The 27,994-nt window shown below is 41.6% G+C and overlaps 1 protein-coding gene across 1 annotated transcript; it reads left to right on the top strand.

The window, feature by feature from the left end:
* Positions 1-1,451: 1,451 nt before the first annotated feature.
* LOC310984809 (uncharacterized protein) lies at positions 1,452-27,671 on the top strand (the record flags this gene model as incomplete). Its single annotated transcript, XM_083970128.1, has 18 exons — positions 1,452-1,455; positions 10,228-10,388; positions 10,478-10,522; positions 13,748-13,854; positions 13,985-14,154; positions 14,327-14,487; positions 15,889-16,099; positions 16,317-16,526; positions 17,189-17,489; positions 23,756-23,811; positions 23,914-24,077; positions 24,219-24,263; positions 24,421-24,530; positions 24,715-24,884; positions 24,997-25,157; positions 25,757-25,967; positions 26,577-26,861; positions 27,454-27,671. The coding sequence occupies 18 exons, from the start codon at positions 1,452-1,454 to the stop codon at positions 27,669-27,671; spliced, it is 2,790 nt and encodes a 929-aa protein (XP_083826254.1).
* Positions 27,672-27,994: the final 323 nt, after the last annotated feature.

Below are 27,994 nucleotides of genomic sequence, written 5' to 3'. Positions count from 1 at the left end.
CAGGTACACCATGCTGAGATGAACCTTCATACATTTAGGTTCTCAAAGACAATTTCTATGAGTTTCACTTGAGCCTTTTAATATGTTGATGTTGATTTAAATTTGAGTGCTGATTAAGACTAACTGTATAATTGAACTAACTGTATGTTGAGCTGTGTGTTTAAAATATTTATTCAGGCCCGGAAAACTGCCAAAATAAACTAACTTATGTAAAATAGAAATATAGTTTAATGATGTAAAGAAAACAGCAGACACCATTGTTTCATTTTAATTTTCTCTTGTTAAAAGACTGATGTTTTGACAAATTTGACATGTAAACAAATAATGATTCAGGTGCAAAAGGAGTGAGGTGAGCCTGAATTCAGCCAATCAGAAACAAGATGCACCACTTGTTTAGACTGTTGACGCTTTCCTTTAACTCATTGAAGTGCTTGCATTCACAAAGAAAAGATGACACAGTTAAAGAGTGCTGGGCTTACCTTCATCTGTTTTCTACTGCTTCACGGTAAGGACCAAGTCCTTTTGATAATTCATTAAGTTGATAAATAGAAAGCAAGATGATGTGTTGAAAGCTAGAAATCAGCCAGTAGACTGAAGCAGATTGATGTTAATGTTTTTGAAACGTTACTCTGATGATTTGAAGGAAAATGCTAACTAGATTGAAGGAAAAATAAAAAATGGTGTACAGTGAGGTTTTTGTGTTTTATTGTGATGATGGATGAAAGTTGATTTTAATTTACATGTATGACAGAATATTTTGAATAGGGTTTTGTGTGACATTAATGAACACTGTAATGAGAAGTTTATTAACTGTGAAAAAAGACAGTAGTAGAGAGTGGAACATTTTGATAAGTAAATTCTCAAACCTAAACAACTACAGTTAATATATTAGTAGCAAATAAGAAGTACTACATATGTTAAGACCAAGGTGTGCAGCTACATTAGCATAGCAACATTCTATGACGTAGTATAAAGTGCCATGAGTTAAATATTAACACAAGCATGCCAATATGCTGTAATTATGTGATTAATTAGCAGGTTTTGGGTCATGCACCGATTAAGATTTTGACCCGATATGAATGTGTTAGATGAAATGTTAAAAGATCACTGAACCTATTACAATTCACCCTGAGGGGGAGAAAAATGTGTGTACCTAATTTCATGGCAATTTGTCACCCTAGGCTCAAAATGCTCATGCCTTTAACAGCTACAGTCAGAAGAAAAATAATATAAATCTAACTCGCCAAGCTGACATAATGACATGCTTTTGTGTCACACCTAAAACAAAGTGAACAAAGCAAATTGGTGGTGATTTTATCAGCATCACTTCAGTTAGAGATAACCGGCTAAACAGCATACAAAGAAAGATCTGCCAATACAGAGCAAATAGGAGTGATAAATTAAAAACAAACAAAAAACAACAACGATTATATTATAGCTGCTGCGCAGCGATGGGTCAGGTCCGGGATATCTTTTGGCAAATTTAGGCAAATTCTGAGCAACAAACAGGAGAATAGGAAGACAGGACAGTTGATCATATAATGTTCAATTTGCAATCCGCAGCCTGTTGTCAGTTTATCCAGATATTGCCTGTTAGGAAATGTGCTTGTTTTGGGAGAAATGCAAAGGGAGCAGCGACCGGGGGCTAGTAGGCAGATGCTCGTAGCTACATCCAGGTAACGTTATCCACAGGTTTTTAGAGGTTTACCGCTGACTGGTTAAACTTTTTTTAGGAGATTAATGTTAGTTTCATTGATGAAATCTTCTGTGGCGGTCGTATTAGTTTGTTTGAATGACAAGTGTCGCCACTCTGTCAGTCGCTCTAGCCGCAGCTGACCGGACCGGATGGAGATTTACCCTGTATGATGTCACTTCAGAATCTTGTGAAATAGGCCTATTGATAGCTTTCACTGACGTCACGTCCCAGGGCCCGGTCAAAAAGCAACATTCCAAAGTGGCCCCGCAATGGACTTTCTATGGACAAACAACCGAGTAATGACTTAAATCATCTGCCAGCAGCCGAGAAAGAAAGATATAAAAACAACTTTGAAGTTTTGGGCACTTGTGACCCATATTCAACACCAGCTGCTGTATACGAGCTGTTTAAGATGACCAGTTCCCTGCCGAAGCTCCAGTTGGGCGATGTTTACATTCCTACCTGGTGGAGAATCATCATCCTCCACTGCTTGCAACCAATATTTCCGGTGTTATGGTTCAACTGGTGTCTGATTAAAAGCCCCATTTTTGTAGTTTTTTGATCTTAAAATAATGTTTCTGGACTCATTGAAGTGGTAGAAATGTACCTGTAACTTTCCTGTGTGGGAACACCGTCCTGGTACCGCAGCTCCGCTGAGCTCCACAGTCTGAGCTCCAGCCCACTGAGCCCAGGCTCCCTGCTCCTCTCACCCACAAACCAGAGCCCTTAGCTGGGCTGCACGGTGACCAGCTCCCCCCCCCCCCCCCCCCCCTTCCGCCCGGAGCTTTGCACCGGGGGGGAGGACGGCAACGATGACGGCGGTCCGATAGCAGCGGGACCGGCGGCGGCGGCGATGGTAACCCGGCGGGACCGCCCGCCACCGGACACCGGCAACAGCACCGCCCGCGGCGGCAGCGACACGGTAACGGGGGTCGGGACCGACCGCGGCGCGGCGAGGACGATGACCGGTGTTGTTTAGCGTATTTTCAGAGTGTTTTCCATTAGTTCGTAACTTTAACATGACAGGCTTTGTCATAGTGTGCAGTGTTGTGCAGAGTGAGAGAAGTGTGGCGCTGACTGTCTGTAGATTGCCTGAACAGGTTCACTCACAGACGCATATTGGCTGCAGTAACATGTGAACTGCGGCTTTATTTGTGAATTTGTGACAAATCTGCGGACGGAAGTGCAGCACAGCTGTTGTTCGGTACGGTAACCAGTTAAATCAGACACCAGTTGGGCCATAACACCGGTATTTTTGAAGCAGCAGGGAGCAGTGTGTGTTTTTCTGCCTTGTCCTAATCCGCGGACAGCGGGGAAGTGGATTGTTTTGACCGCCAGGGGGGCGTTCCATACGGGCCGTGACGTCACATGAAAGCTATCAATTGAGGATTGAACCCACAACTTCTAGAACCAAAGACCATTGTCTATCGCACTGAGGTAATTGGCAAGTGGCAGTTCCACAGTAGCTTCACAAATTGAGTAAGCCATTCACTGTCGTGCAGGAAGATTTGACACCACTGTAAAAAGAAAAGTCAGTAAGATTCTATTCTATTCTATACATTTGTTTCACAAAGACCATCTGATATTTTGATGTGTTATCATCTTGAACCCACATCCACTGACACCAAGAACCAGCTCCTAACTCACTGAGCTAATTGTCTGATGCCCCGTTTATATGTACCCGGTTATTTTTAAAAACGGAGACATTAACCATCATTTGCATCCTCCGTTTACACGCAAACGGAGAAAACGCCCCTGAAAACGATGCTTTTAAAAAACTCCGGCCAGGGTGGAGATTTTGGAAAACTCCGTTTTCATGTTTGCATGTAAACGGAGAAAAACAGAGATTTGGGTAGCCGACGTCAGACCCTGATGTCTAACCGTAACCATATTACATAACTTAATAAAATAAATAAATAATGATAATGATAAAATTTAATGCAGACTGATGTGTTCATTGTAAAACATTTTTTTATTGATGTAACGTTAAATGGGGTGATTTCTGTACAGAGTCCCGAGGCTGGGCTGCTCTTCTGTCCAGTAACAGTTAACACACATGAAGCTTAACTTTTCATTCAAACAAACTGCTACTGCCACAATTGTTAGCTCATTGAGTGCCAACCACGTAATTTCTCGTTTTTCGTTCCCATGCGTTGAGTGCCGAAAACGTAATTTTACGTTTTTTGCTTTTTTTTTAAATTATGAAAATAGACACTTTAATACACATTATATGTAAATTTGGGGACTCTACGACGAGGAGAACTGAAATAGATGACGATCAAAGTCACATGACAGCTCATGATCTGGAAGTTTTTATCATAACTCGGCTTCTGCAAACGAGTTCTGCATGCAGATGCAGCGCAGCTGCTCTGCTCTCACCCGCGCTGCTGCTCCAGCTGCTCGAGCTGCTCGGAGTTGAACCAGGAAGCTCTCAGCCGACAGTCCGCCCGGTCTTCAGCTGGAGCAACACCGTGTCCTCCCCAAAGTCCTCCCGCGGTAAAATCTGATGGTCTCTGGACCAAAGCAGACCGGCATCACCGACCCGAACCACAGAAGGACCGCGACCACCGGCGGGACCGGTCTTCCCGAGCCACGGTGGCCGACTGACCCTCACGCTCCGCGGGGAGAAGCTGTGACACGGCACGGTGCGTCTGTGTTATTGTTGTTTAGTGGCGCCCCCCCCGCCCCCGATGGTGGTTTTGTGAATAGAACAACAACTGTTGTATATATTTATCTTATACGAGCCCTTTGATCCATAAATGCGAGTGTGAGAAGAGCGACAGACACAAACAGAGCACCTTTCATAAAAGACGCTCTATCTCCTTTTCTAGAAAAAAAGGAGGGATTTTGGTGAAACCCAGCCATGTTTAGCTTGACTTTTCTCAGGAACAGAGGCACGTAGAAACAAACGGTTTGTGGCCACTTGAAGCATTAAGGTAAACCTTTCAATTGAGCCACAGTATGTGTTGGTGGCAATAATATAGAATACACTGTGGCTCTACATAAAAAGTCAAAAATGGTCTAAATTGCCGGTACACTTGACTAAAACTTTGGAAAGGAGCGCGGCACTCAATGAGTTAGATTTCATCAATGAGACCAACATTTATCTCCTAAAAATAATTTAACCAGCCGGTGGTAAACCTCTAAAAACCTGCGGGTAAGTTATTTATCCATCGTTTTGTACCCCGGGAGGACGACAGAGGCTGGCCGACCGAGCAGCATTGCAGAGCGGGCACTGTCTCTGTGATGTCCCGGTCGTTGCTCCACAGGTGGAGCTTCACTTCTCCGAAAAAAAAAAAGCTTCAACTCTCCGAGAAATATCGGAGCAAACTTATAAACAGCCGTCATTTGGATTAACTGGCCGTATATTTGGCATCTAAACAGTTACTTTCTCGCATGAAAAAATATTAAAACTTTACACACAAGGAGGGCAAGTGACGTTGTTGTTGTTGCTGTTGCTATCAGGTTGCTATGCGGGATCATGTGCGGGATTCTGATTGGCTGACGTCGGCTTGAGCTTCTCGCTACACTGCCACCTACAGGTTTGGCATGCTTTTGACGGCATATATACACGGGTTAGTGTAAACGAAACGTTTTCTGAAAACGGACTGGTGTGCACGCAGTGTTTTTTATAAACGGAGAGGGTGAAAATGTCCGTTTATGAAAATAGCCGGGCACGTGTAAACGCAGTGTGAGAGTGAGACCTGGTGTGTGTCTTCTCAAAAAGACTCAAGTCAAAGCCAGGCAGCAGTTGTCATGGCAGATTTCAAAAATGTCAGAAATTCTGTTAACTAAACAAAAATCTGATAATACATAATCTTGACAGCATGGGAATGTTGGTGATTTGATTTTAATGATAAGTGTTTTGCTTCACAAGAGAAAATCTGATGTTTAAAAATGCCACTCTTAGATTGACTGCAGTTGTTCCCATAAGAGCAGAATTCAAAATGTTCTAGAAAATTCAGTTTTTGAGATAAAATTCTGATATTTGCCAAACTTCATCAACCATGACTCCAAAATATTCTCAAATTTTTTCAGGAAGATTGAAAATGTATTTAGCAAGAATTAGATGGTATATGTTTACAGTACTGTTTACAGTCAAACGTTTCCATGCACTGTAGGCTCAATTTTTGATAAATCAAAAATCAGAGAAACAAGTTTTGTTGAGGACAGTCTGAAGATGCTCTCTAGCAAGTTTGGTGACAATTGAGCAAAAATTGTGGGAGGAGATACATTTTAAAAGTTTTACAGTTTTTGAAAAAAACAGAGTGATGGAGTTCATAATTTGTAATGAGTTTAAGTGGACAAAAGTTTTAGCAGTATTGGGGCTAAATTGTGATGAAGTTTCAAAACTGTAGCATGTACCGTTGGTTTGGTAGGAATCTTTTAGATTTAAACGTTTATTGTGCCCCGTAAAGCCGCATTATGTAATAATGCCGCATTATGTAATAATGTAATAAAATTTCACGTCATTATGTAATAACGCCGCATTTTGTAATAATCTGCCACATTTTGTAATACAAATCTTGAACGCAATATTGTAATTGTAATAAGTTGTTACATTTTGCGTCACTTATTACAAATTGCGGGTGTTGCACTTTCTTATGAAGAAAATGTAATAATTTGGTGCATTATGTAATAAACCACCAAAATGGATGTCTTAATTAGAAGAAAAAAAATATTAGGACCATCAGAGCAACACTGCCAGCATGAATCATATATGAATTCATTTCTGAAGCCATAGGATGGTCAAAACTAAATCAAATATAACTTTATTCATTATAATAGGTTGTGCACTGCTTTCATTCTCATTTTCTCACCTGCAGCACAAGGAGAGCAGGGCATCAAACATAACAACACCAAAGTATATGTGCGTCAACCAACGATGCCCCTTGCGCTCCACACTCACACATACCGATTCACACACAATTCCACAGGCAGGAACAAGAGGAACAATCAAATCAATTGGGAGTAGGGATGCACCGTTTAACTGATAACAAGAACTTTGACCGGTTATTTATTTATTTATTTAATTAGCTATATATCGTCAACTCATGGGGGCGTGTCAACACATGCAGACTTCCATGTGCCTTCAGTCATATTTCCCAGCAAAAAGTTATACAGGAGGACTGACAGTAGCCTATGTGCTGTGCAGTCCCCATGAAGGAAGATCAGACAACAAATGTAGCCTACATAGACATACAGTTATGTGCATCACCTGTAATAACAGTGCTGCGCAAAAAAAAAAAATTCAATGGTTCACCTGCGGCTGTTCCTCTCTCTTCAGCCTGGTGTTTGGCTGCACTTAGTATAAACACAGTTAAACATTGGATGATCTAACCTCCATATGAGTGCGATCAGCTGAGACAGAGCTCAGTGGATGTGGCAATCAGCTGTTGCAGAGCACGTGTATGTTAAACGGCAAAAAAAAAAAAAAAAAAGCGATCGCCCCCGCAAGCGTTAATCTCATCGGTTTATTCGGTTAATGGGCGTCGGTTATCGGTCAGAAAGAAAATTCTAAATGTGCATCCCTAATTGGGAGTCCATGGTCCATTCCATGTAGATATTCATACAGGCTGTTGTGCCACACATTGGCGGGTGTTGGTGGTTTATTACATAATGCACCAAATTATTACATTTTCTTCATAAAAAAGTGCAACACCCGCAATTTGTAATAAGTGACGCAAAATGTAACAACTTATTACAAAATGCGGCAAAGTTTATTACATATTGCGTTCAAGATTTTTATTACAAAATGTGGCAGATTATTATAAAATGCGGCGTTATTACATAATGACTTGAAGATTTATTACATTATTACATAATGCGGTGTTACTACATAATGCGGCTTTACATTCCCCCCCCAGAAGGGTGGGGAACATGTCCTTGGAATTGAGTGAATCTGGCATGGGACTGGACCTTTGTGCAAAGTTTGGTGATTTGTCAGCCATGGGAAGTATGACTTCCACTTCCTCTGAAGAAGAAGAAGAAGAAGAAGAAGAAGAAGAAGAAGAAGAAGAAGAAGAAGAAGAAGAAGAAGAATTCCTAGAAATACAATAGGGTCCTTATAATAATTAAAGGTCCCATATTATACTCTTTTTAATCAATTTCACACAGCTGTCAGATGTCCAACTACACTGTATTTGAAATGTATTGCCCCAAACTGATCCGTGGTCCTGAATGTCAGCTGTCTAAAAGTCGCTTAAATGAGCTCTACTGAGAACAAGCTGTTTCTGTGCCTGCACCTTTAAATGTTAATGAGCTCCGCCTATCACAGCCGTCACAGCCTTTACACAACCCTCTCAGCCAATCAGAGGCCTAGTAAGGCAGGTCTTGGCGTGGCCATAGTAGGAAAAATTCTGCCTCAGGGACAGGATGTGGCTAACGGTAGCATTGGCTAATGTTTATGGGTGGATGTATCACTATGGCCAGAGCGATTGATATAACAGAGTGGCGACAGCTCTTGACGTCACCACCAGTGCGGTCTTGAGGTTCATGTAGCTCCCAATAGTCCCAAACTAGGCTTGAAACAACGTTCAAAACACACAGCCAGTATCACAACTAAGCATAAAGTCTGCTAGTTTCATGCTAACGTATAATGTGAAACCTCATAGACGGGGTAACCGAAATTAGCATCGGCTGTCCCCGTTTCGCGGCAAACCGACAGCCATAGAAGCTGCTAAAACCTGTTTTAATTCTGGCTTTAGCACTGTTAACACGTCACAGTTTTAATATTTTTTCATGCAAGAAAGTTTAATCCAGAGTCTGTGGTCAGTTTGCTCCTATGTCTGTTTGGGAGAAGTGCAGAGTCTGTGCGAGCCCCGACCGGGGGCCGTGGCAGCGGCAGCAGCCGCTCTACTGACCTGATCTGCCGGGACGGACATCTGTCCTCCTCCCGGAGGAGAAAACGAGTCAAGTAACGTATCCGCATGCTTTTAGAGGTTTACAGCTGGCTGGTTAAATTCTTTTTAGGAGATTAATGTTGGTCTCATTGATGAAATTTAACAACTGTGGCAGTGGCATTAGTTTGTTTGAATGAAAAGTGAGGAGGAGCTGGGCTATATACTGAAATCACATTTACGTAAATAAATAAATGTTTTACAATGAACCGATCAGTCTACAATAAATTTTATTTTGTTAAGTAACATGGTTACTGTACACGGCAAAAAACATTACCACTTAATGACTTAAAATTGGTCGGTATTTCATCAACTTAGCTCAGGAGTTTCCTGCTGTGCACTGCAGCCATACTAGGAACAGAGCAGACGTGGTTAGGAATAGAGCACTGGAAAAGAGAGTAACGACACGCATTGGTTCAATGGAAGCGTCTCCTGATGGCGGAATATGGTATTGCAAAAGCGCCCAAGAACTGACATCTCTGCATTGTTGGTGAATGAGCAAGTGTGGTATTTTCAATAATTTATAGATCACCCACGTTAATAGCATCATTGAGGACCGTTTACAGATAAACATTAACACATAGGCGAGTAACAGTTGTCTACATTAAAGCAGAAGTGAGTGATCCGGTCGTTTTCGCTAATGCTGCGTTCCAGGCAGGCTTTTGAAATCGTAAATTACAGCTTCAAGTCACAACTTACGATTTTGTAGCGTTCCAGGCAACCCACTCGTGTTTTTCCGACCTGTTTTACCGGTGAAAGTCACTATAACGGCCACTCGTAACTTCCGACCGGTGAACTCGTACCAGATCGAACTGGTACCACTTCACGGTCGGAAAAATACGAGTTTCCTTGAACGCACCATAACAGTCCTCGTCGCTACGTCACCACATTCACGGCGTTCCTTGGCTGCACACACAGCCCTGCATGCCGTTCTCTCTCCTCATTGGATAAAAACTGTAGGATACGATAAATGTTTTCTCTTCGGCTCAGAGCAGAGCAGAGGGACTGAGAGACCCGTGTTTCAGTCCAAACACTCTATGTTAGTGATTGCTGTCGGAAGATATAACTATTTAAGACTTATATTAACACAAATATATCACTCACTTCTGCTTTAATGTTTCAATCTACATTTTGTAATAAACAAATTATAAGTATAATTTCATATGACCAAGACACCTAAAAACAAAAACATGGCAGTTTTCATAAATTTACAAGCAAGTGGGCAACACACATACATTGGAGTGAATGAGTTTTCTGGGCGCTTTTGCAATACCCATATCCTACCACTCGGGGCGCAAAACCCTTACCACGGGAGTCAATGGTGGTGTCGTTACTCTCTTTTCCAGTGCTCTAGTTAGGAACAGACGTGGTGGGAGTGTTCTCGCGCAGAGGGGCCGGCCTTACGTCACCACAGGAGCTGAGTCTGAACAGCCTGTTTTAGCTCAGTTTTACCAGTGGGTGGGCTGCAGAGTTGATGCAGGAATAATCTGATTTCCTCATTGTAGGAGTTGGTAGGCTCAGGGAGGACCAGTTTATATAGAGAGAGAGACCAGAAAAAACGTGTTTTTCATAATATGGGACCTTTAATACTTATAATAATTTTGGTCTGTCCTCTTCTCATTTTGAATTCAGGTTTTGTTGTGGCATTGAACTGCACCAGTCCGACTCCTGAAGCCCTGTTTGCTGCCCTTGAGAGGGAATTATTTCCTAGAAAACTACTGCGACCTGTAAAAAGGTTTTCAGATACACTGAACGTCACAGTCGATATTACTGTGGCGGGAATTTTAGGAGTGGTGAGTCCATGAGCCACACAAACATCTACACTGTACACTGTAACAAATTGTAGTCATAATTAATAATCATAAATATGTTTCATCCATAGAATGAAAAAGCCCAGTCCTTGACTACATTCCTATGGCAAATCCTGGTAAGTTTCAGAGTACTTCCAGTGTTTTTAGAACATTCTTATGGTTATAATTCTATAGAGTTTCTTCCTGAAAATGATAAAGATAAAGAAATGTAGCTGAATAGGAAACTTTGTTTCACATTCTATAAAGGATCAGGTGTGAATGCACTTGCATTTAGGACTTATTTCAGATCCAATTTAGCTGGACCACATTATAACATTTGGAGACGACCATTTGTCCATGTTCCTTTTGCAGGGTTAGGCTTAGGGTTACACAAATACATCCTGGCCACATTGAAGGCCTGCCTACTCTACTGATGTCTTTTGCCGCAATCTAATTTGTCCCACCACAGTTTCATCCATCCATCAAACCCAAAACCTTCTTGCTGAGAGCCAAAGGTGCTAACTTGTGCACCACTGTGCCATCCGACAGTTTCATAATAAACCAACGATACTGACTATTTCATATACAGTATATATATAATACATAAATAGTGCTTAAAGGTTCATGAGGCAAGATTTGTGAAGAAATGCACATGCGTTTTAAGTTTTTTACTGCTAATGGGCGATGAAGCGTTCAAAACCAAAAAGAATGAGCCCACTCGTGTATCTCTCTGTTGCCTTGAACAGGCTGTGTGCTGCATAATGCGCTGCAATTCTGGGTCCGAATTTCCCGTGCTGTCCGCGGATGTGACGTCAAATGACGCTGCATGCGCGTCCTCGACAGCTTTGGCTTTCCACCGCTTGCGACCAGCGGCGGTCGGCGGATGTCTTGCAGCCTGAACAGTTATGTGAGCGGCGAGTAGAGAAATAACGTCACTTTCTTAAATTTTTATATTTTTTCATGCGAGAAAGTGACAGTTTAGATTCCCAATCTGTTGTCAGTTTATCCAAATAACGTTGCTCCGACATTTTTCGGAGGAGTGCAGAGCCACACACGAGCGGCAGCAGCGGCTCGTCACAGAGGCTGCAGCCGGGGAGCTGAGCTCATCGGCCGGGCAGCCTCTGTTCTCCTCCCAGGGAAGAAAACGAGCCGAGTAACTTACCCACAGGTTTTTAGAGGTTTTCTGCCGGCTGGTTGAATTGTTTTTAGGAGATAAATGCTGGTCTCATTGATGAAATCTAACAGTGGCAGTCGCATTAGTTCATTTGAATGAAAAGTGAAGCTTCAGGTGTGTGTGAGCAGCGCAGCCTTGGGGCTCTGTACGTACAAAAATCACCATATTTAGGCTACTTCAATAAATAAATAAATAGTTTTACAATGAGCCGATTGATTCATCCGTGGTCAGTTTATTCAAACAACGCCTGTAAGGAAATTCTCCGACGTGTTCGGAGTAGTGCAGAGCAACTAGAGCAGCCAAGCGGCACCAGCGGCTCACAGAGGCGGCGGCCGGTGTGCTGACCAGATGCCTGGGCGGTCAACCTCCGGGTGTCGCGGTAAATTGAGCACTGTACAATGAGCACGGCATGGCGCATTTACTGTTTATTAACGGCCAAGCGCGACGTGTGTGTGTGTGTGTGTCGTGAGAGAGACAGCAGGTAGGGGCTGACTGGCAGAGATGAGAGATAGTGAAAGCTGTTCTGTGAGGTTTTCTGTGAGAGACTGCTGCGGCGGACCCAAACGAAACTGTGGCGGCTGATTAATGGAAAATACTGGTATAGTTTGCCGTTTCCAATTCAGCCACAGTGTCACTGTCACATCATCAGCTGCACTGCTGTGTCGAGTTGATGCGCGCTCCCACACCAGCTTGGCTGATGGCTGCAGTAACCCTGACGGCCGCTACGGCCGTTATATCGCTAATGAGTTTTATTCCTTGATCTTGCCTCAAGCTCCTTTAAATTCGACTCCTACACTCACTCTCCAAGTTGTTCTCGCTCTCTATCTCTCATTCACACACAAGCACATTGAGAACAGACTTGTTTATTGTTTGCCTAAGAACATCACATACCTGTTAATTTGCATGTGAGGTGAGGAACTCAAATCCAATCACAAGTGGTCAATCAAGACACATGTGGAGATGAATTTTAAAGTGTCAACAGACGTTCTTCTAGGTGATCGCTTGTGATCGAATCACTTAAGATCCATGTTAACTCATTGAGTGCCAACCACGTAATTTCTCGTTTTTCGTTCCCATGCGTTGAGTGCCAAAATGGAGATTTTTCGTTTTTTGCTTTTTTTTTATATTATGAAAATAGACACTTTAATACACATTATATGTAAATTTGGGGACTCTACGACGAGGAGAACTGAAATAGATGACGATCAAAGTCACATGACAGCTCATGATCTGGAAGTTTTTATCATAACTCGGCTTCTGCAAACGGAGTTCTGCATGCAGATGCAGCGCAGCTGCTCCGCAGCTGCTCTGCTCTCACCCGCGCTGCTGCAGCAGCTCGGAGCTGAACCAGGAAGCTCTCAGCCGACAGTCCCGCCCGGTCTTCACCTCGAGCAACACCGTGTCCTCCCCAAAGTCCTCCCGCGGTAAAATCTGATGGTCTCTGGGCCAAAGCAGACCGGTACCACCGACCCGTACCACAGCAGGACCGCGACCACCGGCGGGACCGTTGTTCGCGAGCCGCGGTGGCCGACAGACCCTCACGCTCCGCGGCGAGTGGCTGTGACATGGCACGGTGCGTCTGTGTTATTGTTGTTTAGTGGCGCCCCCCCCGCCCCCGCTGGTGGATTTGTGAATAGAACAACCAGTGTTGTATATATTTATCTTATACGAGCCCTTTGATCCAGAAATGCGAGTGTCAGAAGAGCGACAGACACAAACAGCGCACCTTTCATAAAAGACGCTCTATCTCCTTTTCTAGAAAAAAAGGAGGGATTTTGGTGAAACCCAGCCATGTTTAGCTTGAGTTTTCTCAGGAACGGAGGCACGTAGAAACAAACGGTTTGTGGTCATTTGAAGCATTAAGTTAAACCTTTCAATTGAGCTACAGTATGTGTTGGTGGCAATAATATAGAATACACTATGGCTCTACATAAAAAGTCAAAAATGGTCTAAATTGCCGGTACACTTGACTAAAACTTTGTTAAGGAGCGCGGCACTCAATGAGTTAATAGTAACGAGGCCATAGAGAGGGCAAATGGATGGCAGACAAATCCTCCTAAGGTCAATTCAAATGAGGCCAAAATCCATCTACCCATGGCCTTTCAACTTGCCCTGCTTTCAACCTGGCTGTGTTACCATCTTCATATTTGTCCATGTAGCTTAAACTGAATATTTATCTTCAATGTAGGAGTGGGATATAGCGGGACTGAGCTGGGATGAGAAGGAATGTGGAACTAAAAGAGTCTCTATCCCTCGGGAGAAGCTTTGGGTCCCTGATATCCACATTGCTGAATTGTGAGTTAAAAAGATGCAAACACAGCACACAAAAACTAAACTCTAGAGCCATGCGAGTGGAATATCTTCAGTATCCTCTGAAATGATCTATGCACACTTTAAATGTTTATTATTGTATTTTTTTTTACAGCATGGATGAGGACAAGTCTCCCAACAGTCCCGATGTCTACCTATACAACACAGGTCGTGTTTTTGATGATAAACCACTCAGAGTGGTCAGTTCCTGTCGATTAGAAATCTACACTTTCCCCTTTGATATACAGAACTGCTCTCTCAGCTTTGGACCACACCTACACCTGGGTAAGTCTGCCCATGAAACAACACAAGATGTATTTTTTTCACATTTATTGGTATATTTGGGGAGTGGTTATTTTGTTTACCTTGGTAAACAGTATGAATGTTGAATATGAAAAGTTGTACGGTCAGTCATTGGTGATTGCTGATTTTTATTAACTGATTTTATTTTTTTTAGCTAGTGACATAATGATGTTTCAAGGGGACACTGCTGAGGGAATCCTGATGGAGTCCAGAGCAGTTCTGGAGACAAAAGGGGAGTGGGAGCTTGCAGATATAAATGTAGCGCCATCTACTCTGGAGATAATTGATGGATCCTACTCTGAGATCGTATTCTATGTGAGCAATTTTATTTTTAACAGTTTTACAGTAAACTGAATCATATTAGCACTCCTCTTTGACATATATTTGGGTGTTTGGCTTAACAATTGAAAAGAAAATCTGTAATTTGCAGGCTCCCTAGGTTGAAATCCATGTGGTTTTACGAGCTGTTCCCCAGGTTGTCTGACAATGATGTCATTATTTTTCAAATTTGCATAATACCATCCCTACCTGCGAGTACCGGTAGAAGGGGCGGGGCGGGGCAAGCAGTGGTTCATTTGCATTAAGGGGACAGACACTGAAACCAGCCATTCTGAACAGTTATATTTTAAGTGGATGAAAAGAGAGCTGTGATGTTTGATCCTTGGGGTATTTTGACCGAAGCTTGTCACAGACATGTCTTTAAAGCAGATATCAGTGGAATGTTTTTGTTAATATAAGTCCTAAATAGTCCTATTTTCCGTCAGCAATCACTTACATGAAGTATTTCAGCCTAAACACGAGTCTCTCCGTCACTCTGCTCTGCTGTAACCCGAGGAGAAAATTTTCCTTGTGGGATACAAGTGTTATCCAATGAGGAGAGAGAACGGCATGAAGGGCTGTGTGTGCAGCCAAGGGATGCACGTGAATGTGGTGACGTAGCACGAGGACCAATTGATGCCTGACAAGGGCGGGGGCTGCTAACTCATGGTGCGTTCAAAGAAACTCGTACTTTGTGTTTTTCCTTCCTGTGAAGTCATACCAGTTCGATCTGGTACGAGTTCACGGGTCGGAAGTTACGAGTGGCCGTTATAGGGAACTTTCACAGACAACAGGATGGTAAAAACACGAGCTACGGGTTACCTGGAACGCTACCAAGTCGTAGTTGTGACTTGAAGCTGTAACTTACGGTTTCAAAAGCCTGCCTTGAACGCAGCATTAGCCGAAACGGCCGTGAAGCTGATATCTGCTTTAAGACAGCTGGGAACTATTTTGATTTGTGGAAAAGGGGCATAATATGTCTCCTTTGAATCTGTTATATCGCAAAGAATCTGTGTAAAACTTAGTTTTGTTTGTGCCACTAATCTTTGATATCATTCTTCTGAAGTTTTTGTATGTAGAAGAATTAGACAGTCTCAATGAAGCAGCTAGTACCGTCTCAAAGTTTTTTAACACTGGAAAACAGAGACAGCCAAATAAAAATATCACTAACAAACAACACAATGAGAAAAAAAACATTTAAAGTTAAATTAATAAGTTCTAAGTTCAGTTGTGGTTGTTTAGTAAACAGAATAAAGGTTTTATCTGTCAGTGGAAGCATGTAAATGGTAATAAAAAAGAGACAGCGACTGGATCTCAAGACAACAAAGATTTCAGTCATTAATGGTAATATTCATCTGGCTTAAACCTTCAAGCTCTCTGCTTGTGTTTCATCCTTAGTTCATTTTGAGACGCCGACCAATCCTCTATGTGGTGAACCTGCTGATCCCCAGCTGCTTCCTCATGACATTGGACCTCTTCAGCTTCATGCTGCCACCTGCAAGTGTGGACCGATCCACCTTCAAGATGACCCTCATTCTGGGCTACACCGTGTTCCTGCTCATCATGAACGACCTGCTGCCAGTCACTGGGGACCAAACACCTCTCATGAGTGAGTGACCCCTATTATTCAAGTAAATTCAAGATGAAAAAAAAGGCTGAATTAAAAATACCTCCTCATGTTTTTATTGCTACTATGATCTTTTATGCTTCCACTCCTTTTTTGTAAGGTGACCTTGGGTGACTTGAAAGGCGCCTCCAAATAAAATGTATTATTATTATTATTATTATTATTATTTCTCAACCATCCCATTTGTTGTTTCCTGCAGATTCCCTATTCTCAGTCAGTCTCGCTCTGATGGTGGGCAGCCTGTTGGAGACTGTGTTCATCACTAACATCCTGTTCAGCTCCAGCCACTACAATGCAGTTCCTCACTGGCTCAGCGTTCTTGTATTACGCTACCTAGCCATTGTTGTTTTTCTCCCCCCACAAAACAAGAGCAACCGAGTCACAGTCTGCCTTCGCCCACTTTCTACAGGTATATTTTTATCATTGAGCTTGTATATACTTAGGGTGTATTCCGACCTGGCTCGTTTGGAGCAGTTGTTCCAAAACAGGGTTAAACAGCGTTTAACCCCAAAGATCAGTTTGTTTGGTTATATGTGTACACAGAAATCGTGCTCAGATGCGGGATGAAACAAGGGGGCCGAGATTGCTTCATTCAAGCCCTGAAGCGGGGGGCTGGCAATGAGACTGTAATCTACTAAGCAACCGATAAAACACATGACACACTGCTGACGTCCCATGGTTCAAATGACTGGGATTGTGTCGATTACGGGTTTCAACCGCGGTTTCAGGCCTGATCGGGTTTTAATTTTCAGGCCCATTGAGAACTTTATTCCATGGTATTCGATTTTTCCAGGTAAACCCCTCCCCTTCTGGATACGATTTCTGACCTATGAGAGAACACTTGGTTCACACATGGCATTTGTTTACAGCTTTGGGCTGCTACCTAAAATAAAAATGCAACAATTGTATCATTTTAGCCCCTGAATCGGAATAAAGCCAACGCACCCCAGGAATGCACCTTAAGAACAGTCTATTGTGTTGTTCTTAATGGTTGTTGTTTGTTTGACAATGTGCTTCATTCAACTTATACTTAATCATATATTTTAAAACTGTCATCTTGATTTCTGACAGAAAACACAGTGAATGGAGGCAACATCTCCTCAAGGGAACTGCAGACGATTTCTGTTGACACACCTCAGGACAAAGCTCCTCCAGAGCTGGCCTTGGAGGAACTCAGGAAACTGAGCAGAGATCTCATGGCTATCCGCCACCAGATTGATGAACACTGCCAGGGGACGAAAACCTCACAGGAATGGCAAATGATCGGGATGGTCATTGACCGCCTGCTGTTCGGCTTGTACCTTATCTTCATCTCTGTCAGCTTCATCACCATCGTATCTATTTGGATCTTGAACAATAACCTGGAGAATTTGTAAATGTTCGACAGGATGTGACTTTTGTTTGTTTTTCTTGTTTAAAACATGTTTTTAAATATTATTATTTAGTACTTTCAGAGATTTCAGACAACACTTTGTCTGGCTTCTCATGATGCATTATCCACATTAAGGATCACAGTGGTTTGACTGTAACTTTGTGAGTGCCTCTCTGGATATTGTCAGCCATGACTTACAATGGAACCACACAATGAAGTGTTTTTTAGCAGATAGAACAGGAGAAATAATTACCACAAGAGACCTGATTATTGTCAACCTATTATTTAATCAACATCTATCATTGCCAACACTCTCAGGTCAAATGGCCTTATCCACTCTATTTTGCAGTGGTTTTAGTGATAGAGTTAAGCCCCATGTTTTTATCTTAACCTAGACTTGACTCATCTCATATCTGAACGTGACATAAAACAAATGTTGCTGTCATACTTGTAGGAAACAACTTGCAATAAGTCTTTGATAATGAACATAGACCACTATCAACCTAATTAAACTGTGTAGAAAATAAAACGTGCTAGGCTGCTATTTTTGTGCCATTCTTTCTTCCATCCATCCATCCATGTTTATATGCAGGGTAGCAGGGGAGCTGGAGCCAATCCCAGCTGACACAGAGCAAGGACAGGGTATAATAAGTCGCCTATTTCTGGGGTGGCATGCAGAGATGAACAACCTCACACACTTAGATTCACACCAATGAGCAATTTGTTCCAAACAGAAAAGTGCCTTGCCCAGGAATATCAAAACTTTCTTGCATGCATAGAGGCACAAGTGCTAACCACTGCACCATGCGCTGTAAAATGGCACTGCACACAGGTACCATCATGCAGGATGTTCCTGCTGTCATACGAATGTGCCTCTTAATTTGTTTTTCTTGTTTTTTTTGTTTCATATTTCTGCATTTTCCTATCCTCCTTGTCCCAAACAATCCAAAGTGGTTGATTTATATCACAAAGTTTTTATCAACGTGTTTTTTATTTTCCTTTAAAATGATGACTTTATGCATTCATTGCATTCTATTTCATCTCCACACACATGGGAAATGTGGCACAAAGTTCTTGTAAATTTAGGATACCACAACCCTGCAGCCAGATAGCTGCTTCCACCTTTTGTACCAGGAAACTCCTGCTCCTCGTCTGTCTAAGCAACAAATATTTATGTAACAAACCATTGGTACTACAATAATGCCTATTATCTGAAAATATTCTGAAACTACAATAACACTGTCTGTAATTCACATTGTTCTGTTTTTCCTAAGTGGATAAGAAAATTGAGTCCAATACTGTATTTTATGTAATAAAAAATAAGGGACACGGACTCAGAAGTCATAAACAGTTATATTAAATAGTCATATTAATATTAGTTGAACTGCCGTTCTGGGAACATATTTCAAATTTAGTATTTAAAAAAAAAAGATGTGCCTCTGAAAAACCGTAAGTCCACTTACTGAAGAACTGTGAAAGAGGCTCTAAAGATACAAGAGTAGCCTACATTCATTTGATGTCTTAACATACACAATTGGAAGAACCTCTCAAAAAATTCAGATTTAAGTTGTGGTTAAACAGTCATCGTCAGCACAGCTTACAGATCATGTCATGCTAATGAATTCAGGGTAGAGTGAGGAGCACAAGATATAGGCAGGGGTGGAAAGAGTACCAAAAAAATCTACTCAAGTAAAAGTACAGTTACCTTGATGAAATTTTACTCAAGTAAAAGTAAAAGTACTGGTGTAAAAATCTACTCAAGTAAAAGTAAAAAGTAGTTCATTTAAAATTTACTCAGAGTAAAAGTTACTTAGTTACTTTTTTTTTTTTTTTTTGGGGGGGGGGGGGGGGCTATAATGGCCAGAGATTGGCCTAACATTCTCCGTGCATGTCTCTGTGTTCCAAATTTGCCCCTTCTCCATCGATACACTGGTCTCCATCATCTTTTAGCTCCTGTGGCACCAACTTGATTCTGACCTTCTGACACTGCAGTTGTCCAGAGCCAGTCAGATGGACAGTTACAGTTACTGGCACTAAGGTTGTCACGATCATGATCATGATACTAACATTTTCAACTCAATATCGATATTAAGGAAAATATTCAATACTCAATACCATTTTCAATACGGATAAAAAAAGAAAAGAAAAATCTCTCTCTCCCTCTTTCACTCACACACACCTGTTTTTTTTAACTGTCTTTCCTGTCTGCTCTCAAGGAGGAGGAGGAGGAGGGGGGGGGGGGGGGGGGGGGGGGGTTACTGTAGGTTCTCTCTCTCTTGCCTCTTTACTGTAACTGCTCTGAAGCAGTGGGCTGCTTGTCTGTTCCTTTGAGCATGGCCATGCTGGGCTCCTACATTTAACTCAACGGACTGCCGGTCCGGCCTTCAGCCCCGGTGTGTCTGGCACGGTCACCATAAACGTAGCCGAATAGATGGACATGCCTGATAACGTTGTCTTTAATCATTAACGTCAGCTTTTAACCGCTAGCTGTGGCTAATGGCTAATATTAAGACAACAACATATAGCGACGAGCCCTGTTATGCACAAACTCACGTAGCGGTGAGGGGGGAGAGGTGTGTACCTGCTGCTGCTGTGTGCGTCTGTGAAGGGACAGAGAGAGAGAGAGAGAGGCGGAAGCAGCGTAGCTACTTTTGACAACCCACACAGAGTTATATATTTTTTACTTTGTAACTTAAGCTATTTAAAATGTAACTAAGTACATTTCTTCCAACAATATGTACTCAAGTAAAAGTAAAAGTACTGATTTTAAAAATTACTCAAAAAAGTACAAGTACACAAAAAAAGCTACTTAATTACAGTAACTTGAGTAAATGTAACTCGTTACTTTCCATCCCTGGATATAGGGCAGCACAAACAGGTCAGGCAGGTGACTGCTTTGGGCTGTTAGGCTGCCCAGAGGGCTGACAAACTCTACTCAACAGCAATGTCCCTAATTTGCGGCTCCCACCCCTTAAACAACCAATGGACGATTTGCAGTAACATCTCAAAAGCAGTATTGCCAAATACTAACAATAACGCAAATAGAAGATTTTTTTTTAATTATCGAGATAATTTGATTAAAACTGATTTGCATACATGGAAACACACAATTTAAAGTAATAGTTAACATGGAAACTGAAAAACCGCTAATTATACTGTATGGACATATGCTGCTGAGAATTTTATAAATTACCACTGGAGCCTTCATTCACTTACATTTTTAGGAGTGGGATATAGCAGGACTGAGCTGGGATGAGAAGAAATGTGGAACTAAAAGAGTCTCTGTCCCTCGGAAAATGCTTTGCGTCCCAGATATCCAGATCTCAGAGTTGTTGAGTTAAACATGAGGCTCAATAGTCTATGAACCTATACTTTTTTACAATTGCAAACCATTAAAAATGCTGTCAGCAGCAAACTGTATCCAATTAGAAATATTTGGTGTCATATCAGTGGAACATCATCTGTGTCTTTTTTTTTTCTTGTCCAGCATCGACTTGGAACATAATGCAAAAGGTCCCCATGTCTACTCTACTTACACAGCACAGGTCATGTTCTTGATCAGAGTTGTCAGTTCCTGCCAATTAGAGATCTACACTTTCCCCTTTGATGTTCATAACTGCTCTCTGACCTTTGGATCATACCTCATCCTGGGGTACACAGTCTTCCTGCTCAATATGAATGACCTGCTGCCAGTCACTGGGGATGGAACGCCTATCATTAGTGATACCCATGATATAAGGCAGTGCCTGTGATGTCACAGTGTATTTGTCTCATTCACTTCCAACAGCTTCCTCAGAACACTTCAAGGGCAAAGACTGTAACTACTTTTCTAATGCATAGCACGTTGGAGCAGGCATACAGTATTGTGTGCAGTTGCAGTATTATAAGATAAATGAAGGACAGCTTTGCAAGAACTTCGGTGAAAGCTGAGCTCTACACTTCCCTGTATTTTCTTCAATGCATGTGAATGGACAGCCAAATAATAAGATAAGATGTACCTTAACTTCACTGATGAATTTCAGCCTTTGTCAAATGGGTACGGTCACAACCAAGAAAACTGACAGAAACAAGAGATACAATGACTGGCCCTCTAAATAGCCTAAAGAGCCAATAACCAGCTACCGCCACAGGTAGGCACTAAATTACATGATGGATGCAAACTGGTAGTGCAGTTAAGATCAGAGAGATATCATAGGCAGACTTTACCGACTATTTCTTTTGTATTTAGACTGGTGTTTCCTCTTGACCAAATGTCATGATTAGTAAATCAATAATGACACAAAGCCTGAATGAAATACATCCTTTTTCTTTGTTTGTTTACTGCAGATGACCTGTTCTTAATCGGTCTCGCTCTTATGGTGTGCAGCCTGTTGGAGACGGTGTATATAACTAATATCCACTTCAGCTCCAGCCAGCACGGTTCAGTGCCTCAAAGGCTCAGCGTCCTGGTGTTAGAATATCTTGCTGTTCTTGTTTGCTTCACACCAAAAAGACCAGCATCAAAGTCTCCATTCCCCCACCTGCTACAGGTATAATCACCATCCCAATATACTTCTTCTACTAAAGGTGGTGCATGTTACCGTCATCATGTTGTTCACCACACATCTGAATAACATGTAAGAACAGTAAACTGAGCTTAACTGTTCATTCACACTTCATAATAATCTTGGAGACTGTATTTAGACTTTGCACTTTCTACATTTTTCCAGTGTAACTGCTTCACATCTTCATCTTGCTCAGTGAATGTAAGTTTTTAGTCAACATGGGTTTCCACCCACCCGTTTTCATGTGCATGCTCAACTAGCCTCAGAAGGAAAAATGTAATAGTTATGAAAATTCTTGAATTTTTGTTTTTATATTAATGAACTCTGCTTGTACAGTCATTAGGAATGGGGTTATGGCTCAAAGATGTGTTTTAATTTCTACAAGTAAATGGTAAAACGTTTCATTTACCTTTTCTTTTATTTAAAATACACTTTCAAGAAATACCAAAAGCCATAAACAGCAGAGAACACAGCTACCGAGAATGGAACAGATCATAAGTCCCAGAGGTGAAGGTGTTCAAAAATAAAATGGATGAGTGGTTACCAAAGGTGTGGAAAAACAGGTTCGATGTCATCCTGTGTCTGTTAATGATGCGTGCACATAATTATGTGTTGTGCATCTCCATTTATTTTTATCTCTTCATTACACTTAAGGTCCTAAAAAAAAAGAGATTAATTTATTGGCAAAATATTTTTTATTTCCTATCTGGATCCCTATTAGTATTGAAGAAACGCTCACTAGTCTTCCTGTAATCCACAAGGATGAAAAAGTTTTAAAGTATCAAAGCCTATTTTTCTACATGAACTCTGTAGTGAAAGGAAACAGTATATTCATAATTTCTAAAAACAATTGGGATATTAAATTGATATATTCTAATTTTTGATACCCGTGTTGTGAGTGTTCATTTGTGTTGTATATATGGGTGAGCACTTGTATTACTAGGTTTGTTTACACAGTTAGCTTACGTTGACTAATCTAACATTTGGGTTGAAAAACCAGGTTCTTCTTTTTGTTTTTGCTCTAGGTTTTGTCACAGTTTGAATTTTGGGTTCGGCGCAATCTAGGTTATGGGTCGGTGTTAGGCATGTGGTGGTTGTGTTTGTGGTTATGGGTTATGGTTATGGGGTCTCCTGAGGATTAATGGTAATCATTAATCTCCCCTCATGTTACAAAAACAAGTGTGTGTGAATGTAGCCTGCCAGAAGTCAGGCAGCAGTTGTTGCTTTAGTAGGTTGGGGACATTTGGTCCATGAGAAAGTTCCAGCATGAGTCCAGCTCAGCATCAGAGTATCAGCATCATCTCAGGATTACTCTTACTGTCAGGTAAAGGCCTACTTTTGTTTACTTCTGTGTTGTTTGGAGTCATGTGTGTGTTACTTATTAAACGGGAGCATGTTTACCTCTGCAACTACACAACTGATCTTTCTCCTTGCACAAATAGGGATCAGCACTGCTACCATTTTAATAACAATGAGTGCGGTGGTTTATCCTGTTTCAGGGTTTAAGTGATCTTTACACTTTAATGATGTTGTTTTGTCTGTTTTTGGACAGGTAGATAGTATTTAACTTTAAATAATGCTGGCCTGGTAGCAAATCATGCAACATTGTATAAAGGAACAAGTGCTCAAAGATTTAATTTGTGACCTGTGTGATCTACTTTCCAATAGGAATGTCCTTATATCATATATTATCTGTATCATAACATTACTCTGTGTTATCAGGTTCTTTGGCTTCCAGTTTAATTCAAAGCTCATTCCTGCCCTGTGTCACAGTGGCTGTAAAAAAGTAATTATGGGAGAGTTTAAAAGTGCTGTTCATGTGTAATTAAAGAAGCTGTCTGTATTTTTTTATACATCCTCTGCCCTTTATCTCTCATCAGCATCCCTATGTTACAGTAAACTGACTTGTAAAGAAGGCCACAGTGGTCCAACTCATGAGTCCATGCAGGCTGTGTTTGACCTGCAGCCCTTCAGGCCTGCAGTGAATCTCAGCAATCCCACCATAGCCAACATCTCCTTCACCCTGTACGCCGTCCTGGGGGTGGTGAGTTTGTCAAATAAATGCTCTAGAGGAAAAATAGAGAATATATACATGAAAAATAAAGTGGTTTCAATACCATTGCAATTTGGATTTGTCTCTTACCTTCATCACTTCAGGTCTACCTGTTGTTTACTGTGATTTCAGAATGAGAAGACCCAGATCCTCACTACCTTCCTATGGCTGAGACTGGTGAGCACCATAGAAAAAAAAACAGTGTTATGTATTCTGCTCATGTGCCGTTTATTTTATTGTATGTGTTGCTACAGCAGGAACAAGTATTGAACTGACATTTTTACCCTTACGTTGGACATTTAATGGTGTGTTGTTTTGGTTTATTGCACTGCAGTACTGGCATCATGAGTTCCTGGTCTGGGAGCCTGATGAGTGTGACGGCGTCACCAGGATTTCTCTCCCCGTGAAGTGGCTCTGGTCTCCAGACATTATCGTGTATGAGTTGTAAGTGCAATTAAGCTTTTTCAGTCCTTTTTCACGCAGTGTTTATGGCCCTGATAGAGGTAATTACTTATACTTAACACGCATTCTCATTTGAATACATCAAGGTTTTTCTGTCACTTTCTGTCTTTCATACTGACTCCTCTGACTCTTCCTCCTCCTCCTCCTCCTCCTCCAACCCTCCCAGTGTGGATGATGACGTCTCTCAAGCTTGTCCTTATGTCTATGTCAACCACACGGGTCACATCCGCTGGGACAGGATGCTGCGGCTCGTCTCAGCCTGCAACCTGGAGATTTTCAGTTTTCCTTTTGATGTGCAGAATTGCACATTTACATTTGGCTCCTACATGCACACCAGTAAGAGAAGGCTCACACACAGAAACGCATTAAAATCATAGGCTACATTCATTCACACACAATACAACAGGTAATTATGCTTGTGTTCCTTCTCTTTTTTTCTGTTTCACAGTCAGGGATGTGAGGGTCAGTCCAGCTCTGACCTTTGAAGAGATGTCTGGAAACTCAAAGCGTTACCTGGAAGCCAGTGGAGAGTGGGAACTGGTGGACATACTGGGAGAGACATCCATCCTCCAGTTTGGGATCGACGAGTGGGATATCATCACCTTCTGGGTGAGGGAAATAGTTTTCAGTGGGAAACCTTTGTATCGTGCAGACATGAGTGTTGTATGACAAGTAAAAACAATGATTGACTACATTTACCAAAATGTCAAATTAAAAATTAAAAAATGTCTGTAGTCAATATTTTTATCATGAATAAAGTATAAAATGATGAATAAAACAATGTGACAACATACATATGTCTCTCATGAAACTGCTACTCCTTTCTGGAGCTTTAAAGCAAGTTTCAGCTCTTTCTACAGCTGTCTGTCTGTATATCACAGGTTTATTTTACTCTCTTATCTTTCATGCTCTTTGAACACAGGAAGCAGAGATATAGCTCTAACTATTGTGTGCTACCTGTACAGCACTAGATGGCAGACAAACATAGTTCACGAGTTGCTTTTGAACATAGTGCAGCTTTTAGAAGCTTAAGAGACAGATATTTCAATGATGTCCAGATTTTCAAGTTTGCATGATCAGCTTTAAAAAATATGGCAATATAACCCTATACCGATAAATTAAGTTCCTAGCTGTCAAATAAAAACATCTAAACATCTAGATCTACCGATCTATTAAACAAAACATACTGTACCTTTCTTGTTCACTAGGTGGTCATCAAGCGGCGTCCAGTCCTCTATGTGGTAAACCTGCTCATTCCCAGCTCCTTCCTCATGCTCATCGACATCCTGTCTTTCTACCTGCCCCCCCACAGCGTTGACCGCGCCTCCTTCAAGATGACCCTCATCCTGGGCTACACCGTCTTCCTGCTCATCATGAACGACCTGCTGCCCAGCACAGCAAACGGCACGCCCATCATAGGTCAGAGGTCGTCATGACATGCAGAAGTGACATATTCGGAAGGCTCAAAGCCTGGGTTATTGGTTTTAACACCCCTTACTGTCGCTGCCCTCTAGTGGTCAGAATAATATTACACAATGGAACCTCAAATTTTCACCCATTGCTTTAGCACAAACAGCTAACTGATAGTTTATAATTACAAAAAACAAAACAATTTGACTTACATTTTCGATGTTTTCTTATGTTAAAACGTGATTGTTCATATTTTTTGTATTCTGTAGTAAAGAGGAACTCAGATACAACACATACTATATTTCAATTCATGGGTCTTTTAGCTTTAGTTTAGTTTTTCTTCATTAGAATCTGTATAGATCCATCAACACCCACATATTCGGAGGGCTGCTGTTCATATTTTTTATGAACAACTAAAAACTGGTTGTGCAATAATAATGCTGCACCACAGCCTGTCGCAGAAAAGTGGATAATTCTTTGAAAACAGAAACACAGCAATCCAACATTAGTGCTTTGTTGCTTTGTTGTTAAAGTTGTTAAAGACACACGTCGAAAAAGTCTGAAAAACTTCCTCTTTGATGTGTATCCTCCAGTGTTTCAACCTGTCCCTCCATGTAGGTATCTATTTCTCAGTGTGTCTGGCCCTCATGGTCATCAGTCTCCTGGAGACGGTCATCATTACCAACGTTCTCCACCACAGCTCCATGAAATATCAAGAGGTTCCAAACTGGGTGAGGCTGGTTGTCCTCAAATACATAGCCAACCTCATATGCTACCGCTGGCCGGAGGACGTCCAACCACCGTCTGTACAGCAGAGGGACAAACCACCTGAAAGCCCGAATAGCAGCTCGGTCCAACCAGCCGACGAGCAGACATCGGACCAGCACCCAACCAACAACGGAGGTACAGTACTTAACAGACCCAGTAACACAACTGTGCCATCACACGCCAGAGCTGATCAGTGCCCTGGATTTCAAATATTACAGGTATAGAGGTAAACAAAGTCTGTGTCAGATATAACATGCATGAGAATGTGCACTTCAAAGCAACCTCCGCCTTACAGCATCTTATTCCAGCTTTTTGTTAATCCACTGTAGCTAATTGCCAGCTAGTTTAAAATGACTGACTGAATGAATGTCTTTGCAAGCTAACATGTGTAGCTTGTCCTATGAAAGCACTTAACACTAACAATTAACTATGTATTACAGTAGTGAGTAGTGGTGTTCAGTTTTATAATTTGATGTAATAATGAAATGTTTATTTTTCATTTTTCATTATCAAACAGTATTTTAATCAGATGAAGTGTAATCATATCTCTTTACTTCTTCACTGGAAAAAAAAGTTTGTTTTTAAATAGAGCGGAAATGACTGGGTGTAACTTTTTAAATCAATTTGTCCTTTTCATTTGGTGATGCGTAAACCTCCACAAGGTAAACATATTTGTTTTCACTAAGATCACACCGTCATCTCTCTCCCATTTTTGTTCTCCTGCCAGTTGTAGCGGCCCCATCTGAACTGCAACAGATCTGTCAGTACCTGGGTGACCTCCGTGCCCACCTCACCTCTCTGCAGAAGGAGAGCGAGCTGCAGGAGCAGTGGTGCCACGTCGGCTACGTCCTGGACTTCCTGCTGTTCCGCATCTATCTGCTGCTCATCTCCTGCTACGCCCTGGTCATCATCTCAATGTGGTGCGTCTGGATCAGCCAGTCCTAATTGGACGAGAGCAGAGGATCTCTGAATTCAATGTAAAAAGAATATCAACAAGCAAAACATACATAAAACAGTTTCATTTGTTTTATTTGGGGGGTTTGATTTTGCAAGCAAATACAATGTACATGCTGGCTCTTGAAGTTAAGTAAATGTAGCGCAATGGTGTTGAAACAATCATCATCATCATCAGCTAACTTACACCTAGAATTGTTAACCTCATCTCCTTTCTGTGAATGTAAGCACTTTATACTTTTCTTTACCGAACAATGAAAATCTAAAAATAAAAGTGACCAAAAATTCCTCCTTGTTAAACTACGGCACACGAC

Source organism: Trachurus trachurus (assembly GCF_905171665.1).
Source record: "Trachurus trachurus genome assembly, chromosome: 4".
In the NCBI taxonomy this organism is placed as follows: Eukaryota; Metazoa; Chordata; class Actinopteri; order Carangiformes; family Carangidae; genus Trachurus; species Trachurus trachurus.
This window is presented reverse-complemented; position numbering and strand designations above follow the sequence as displayed.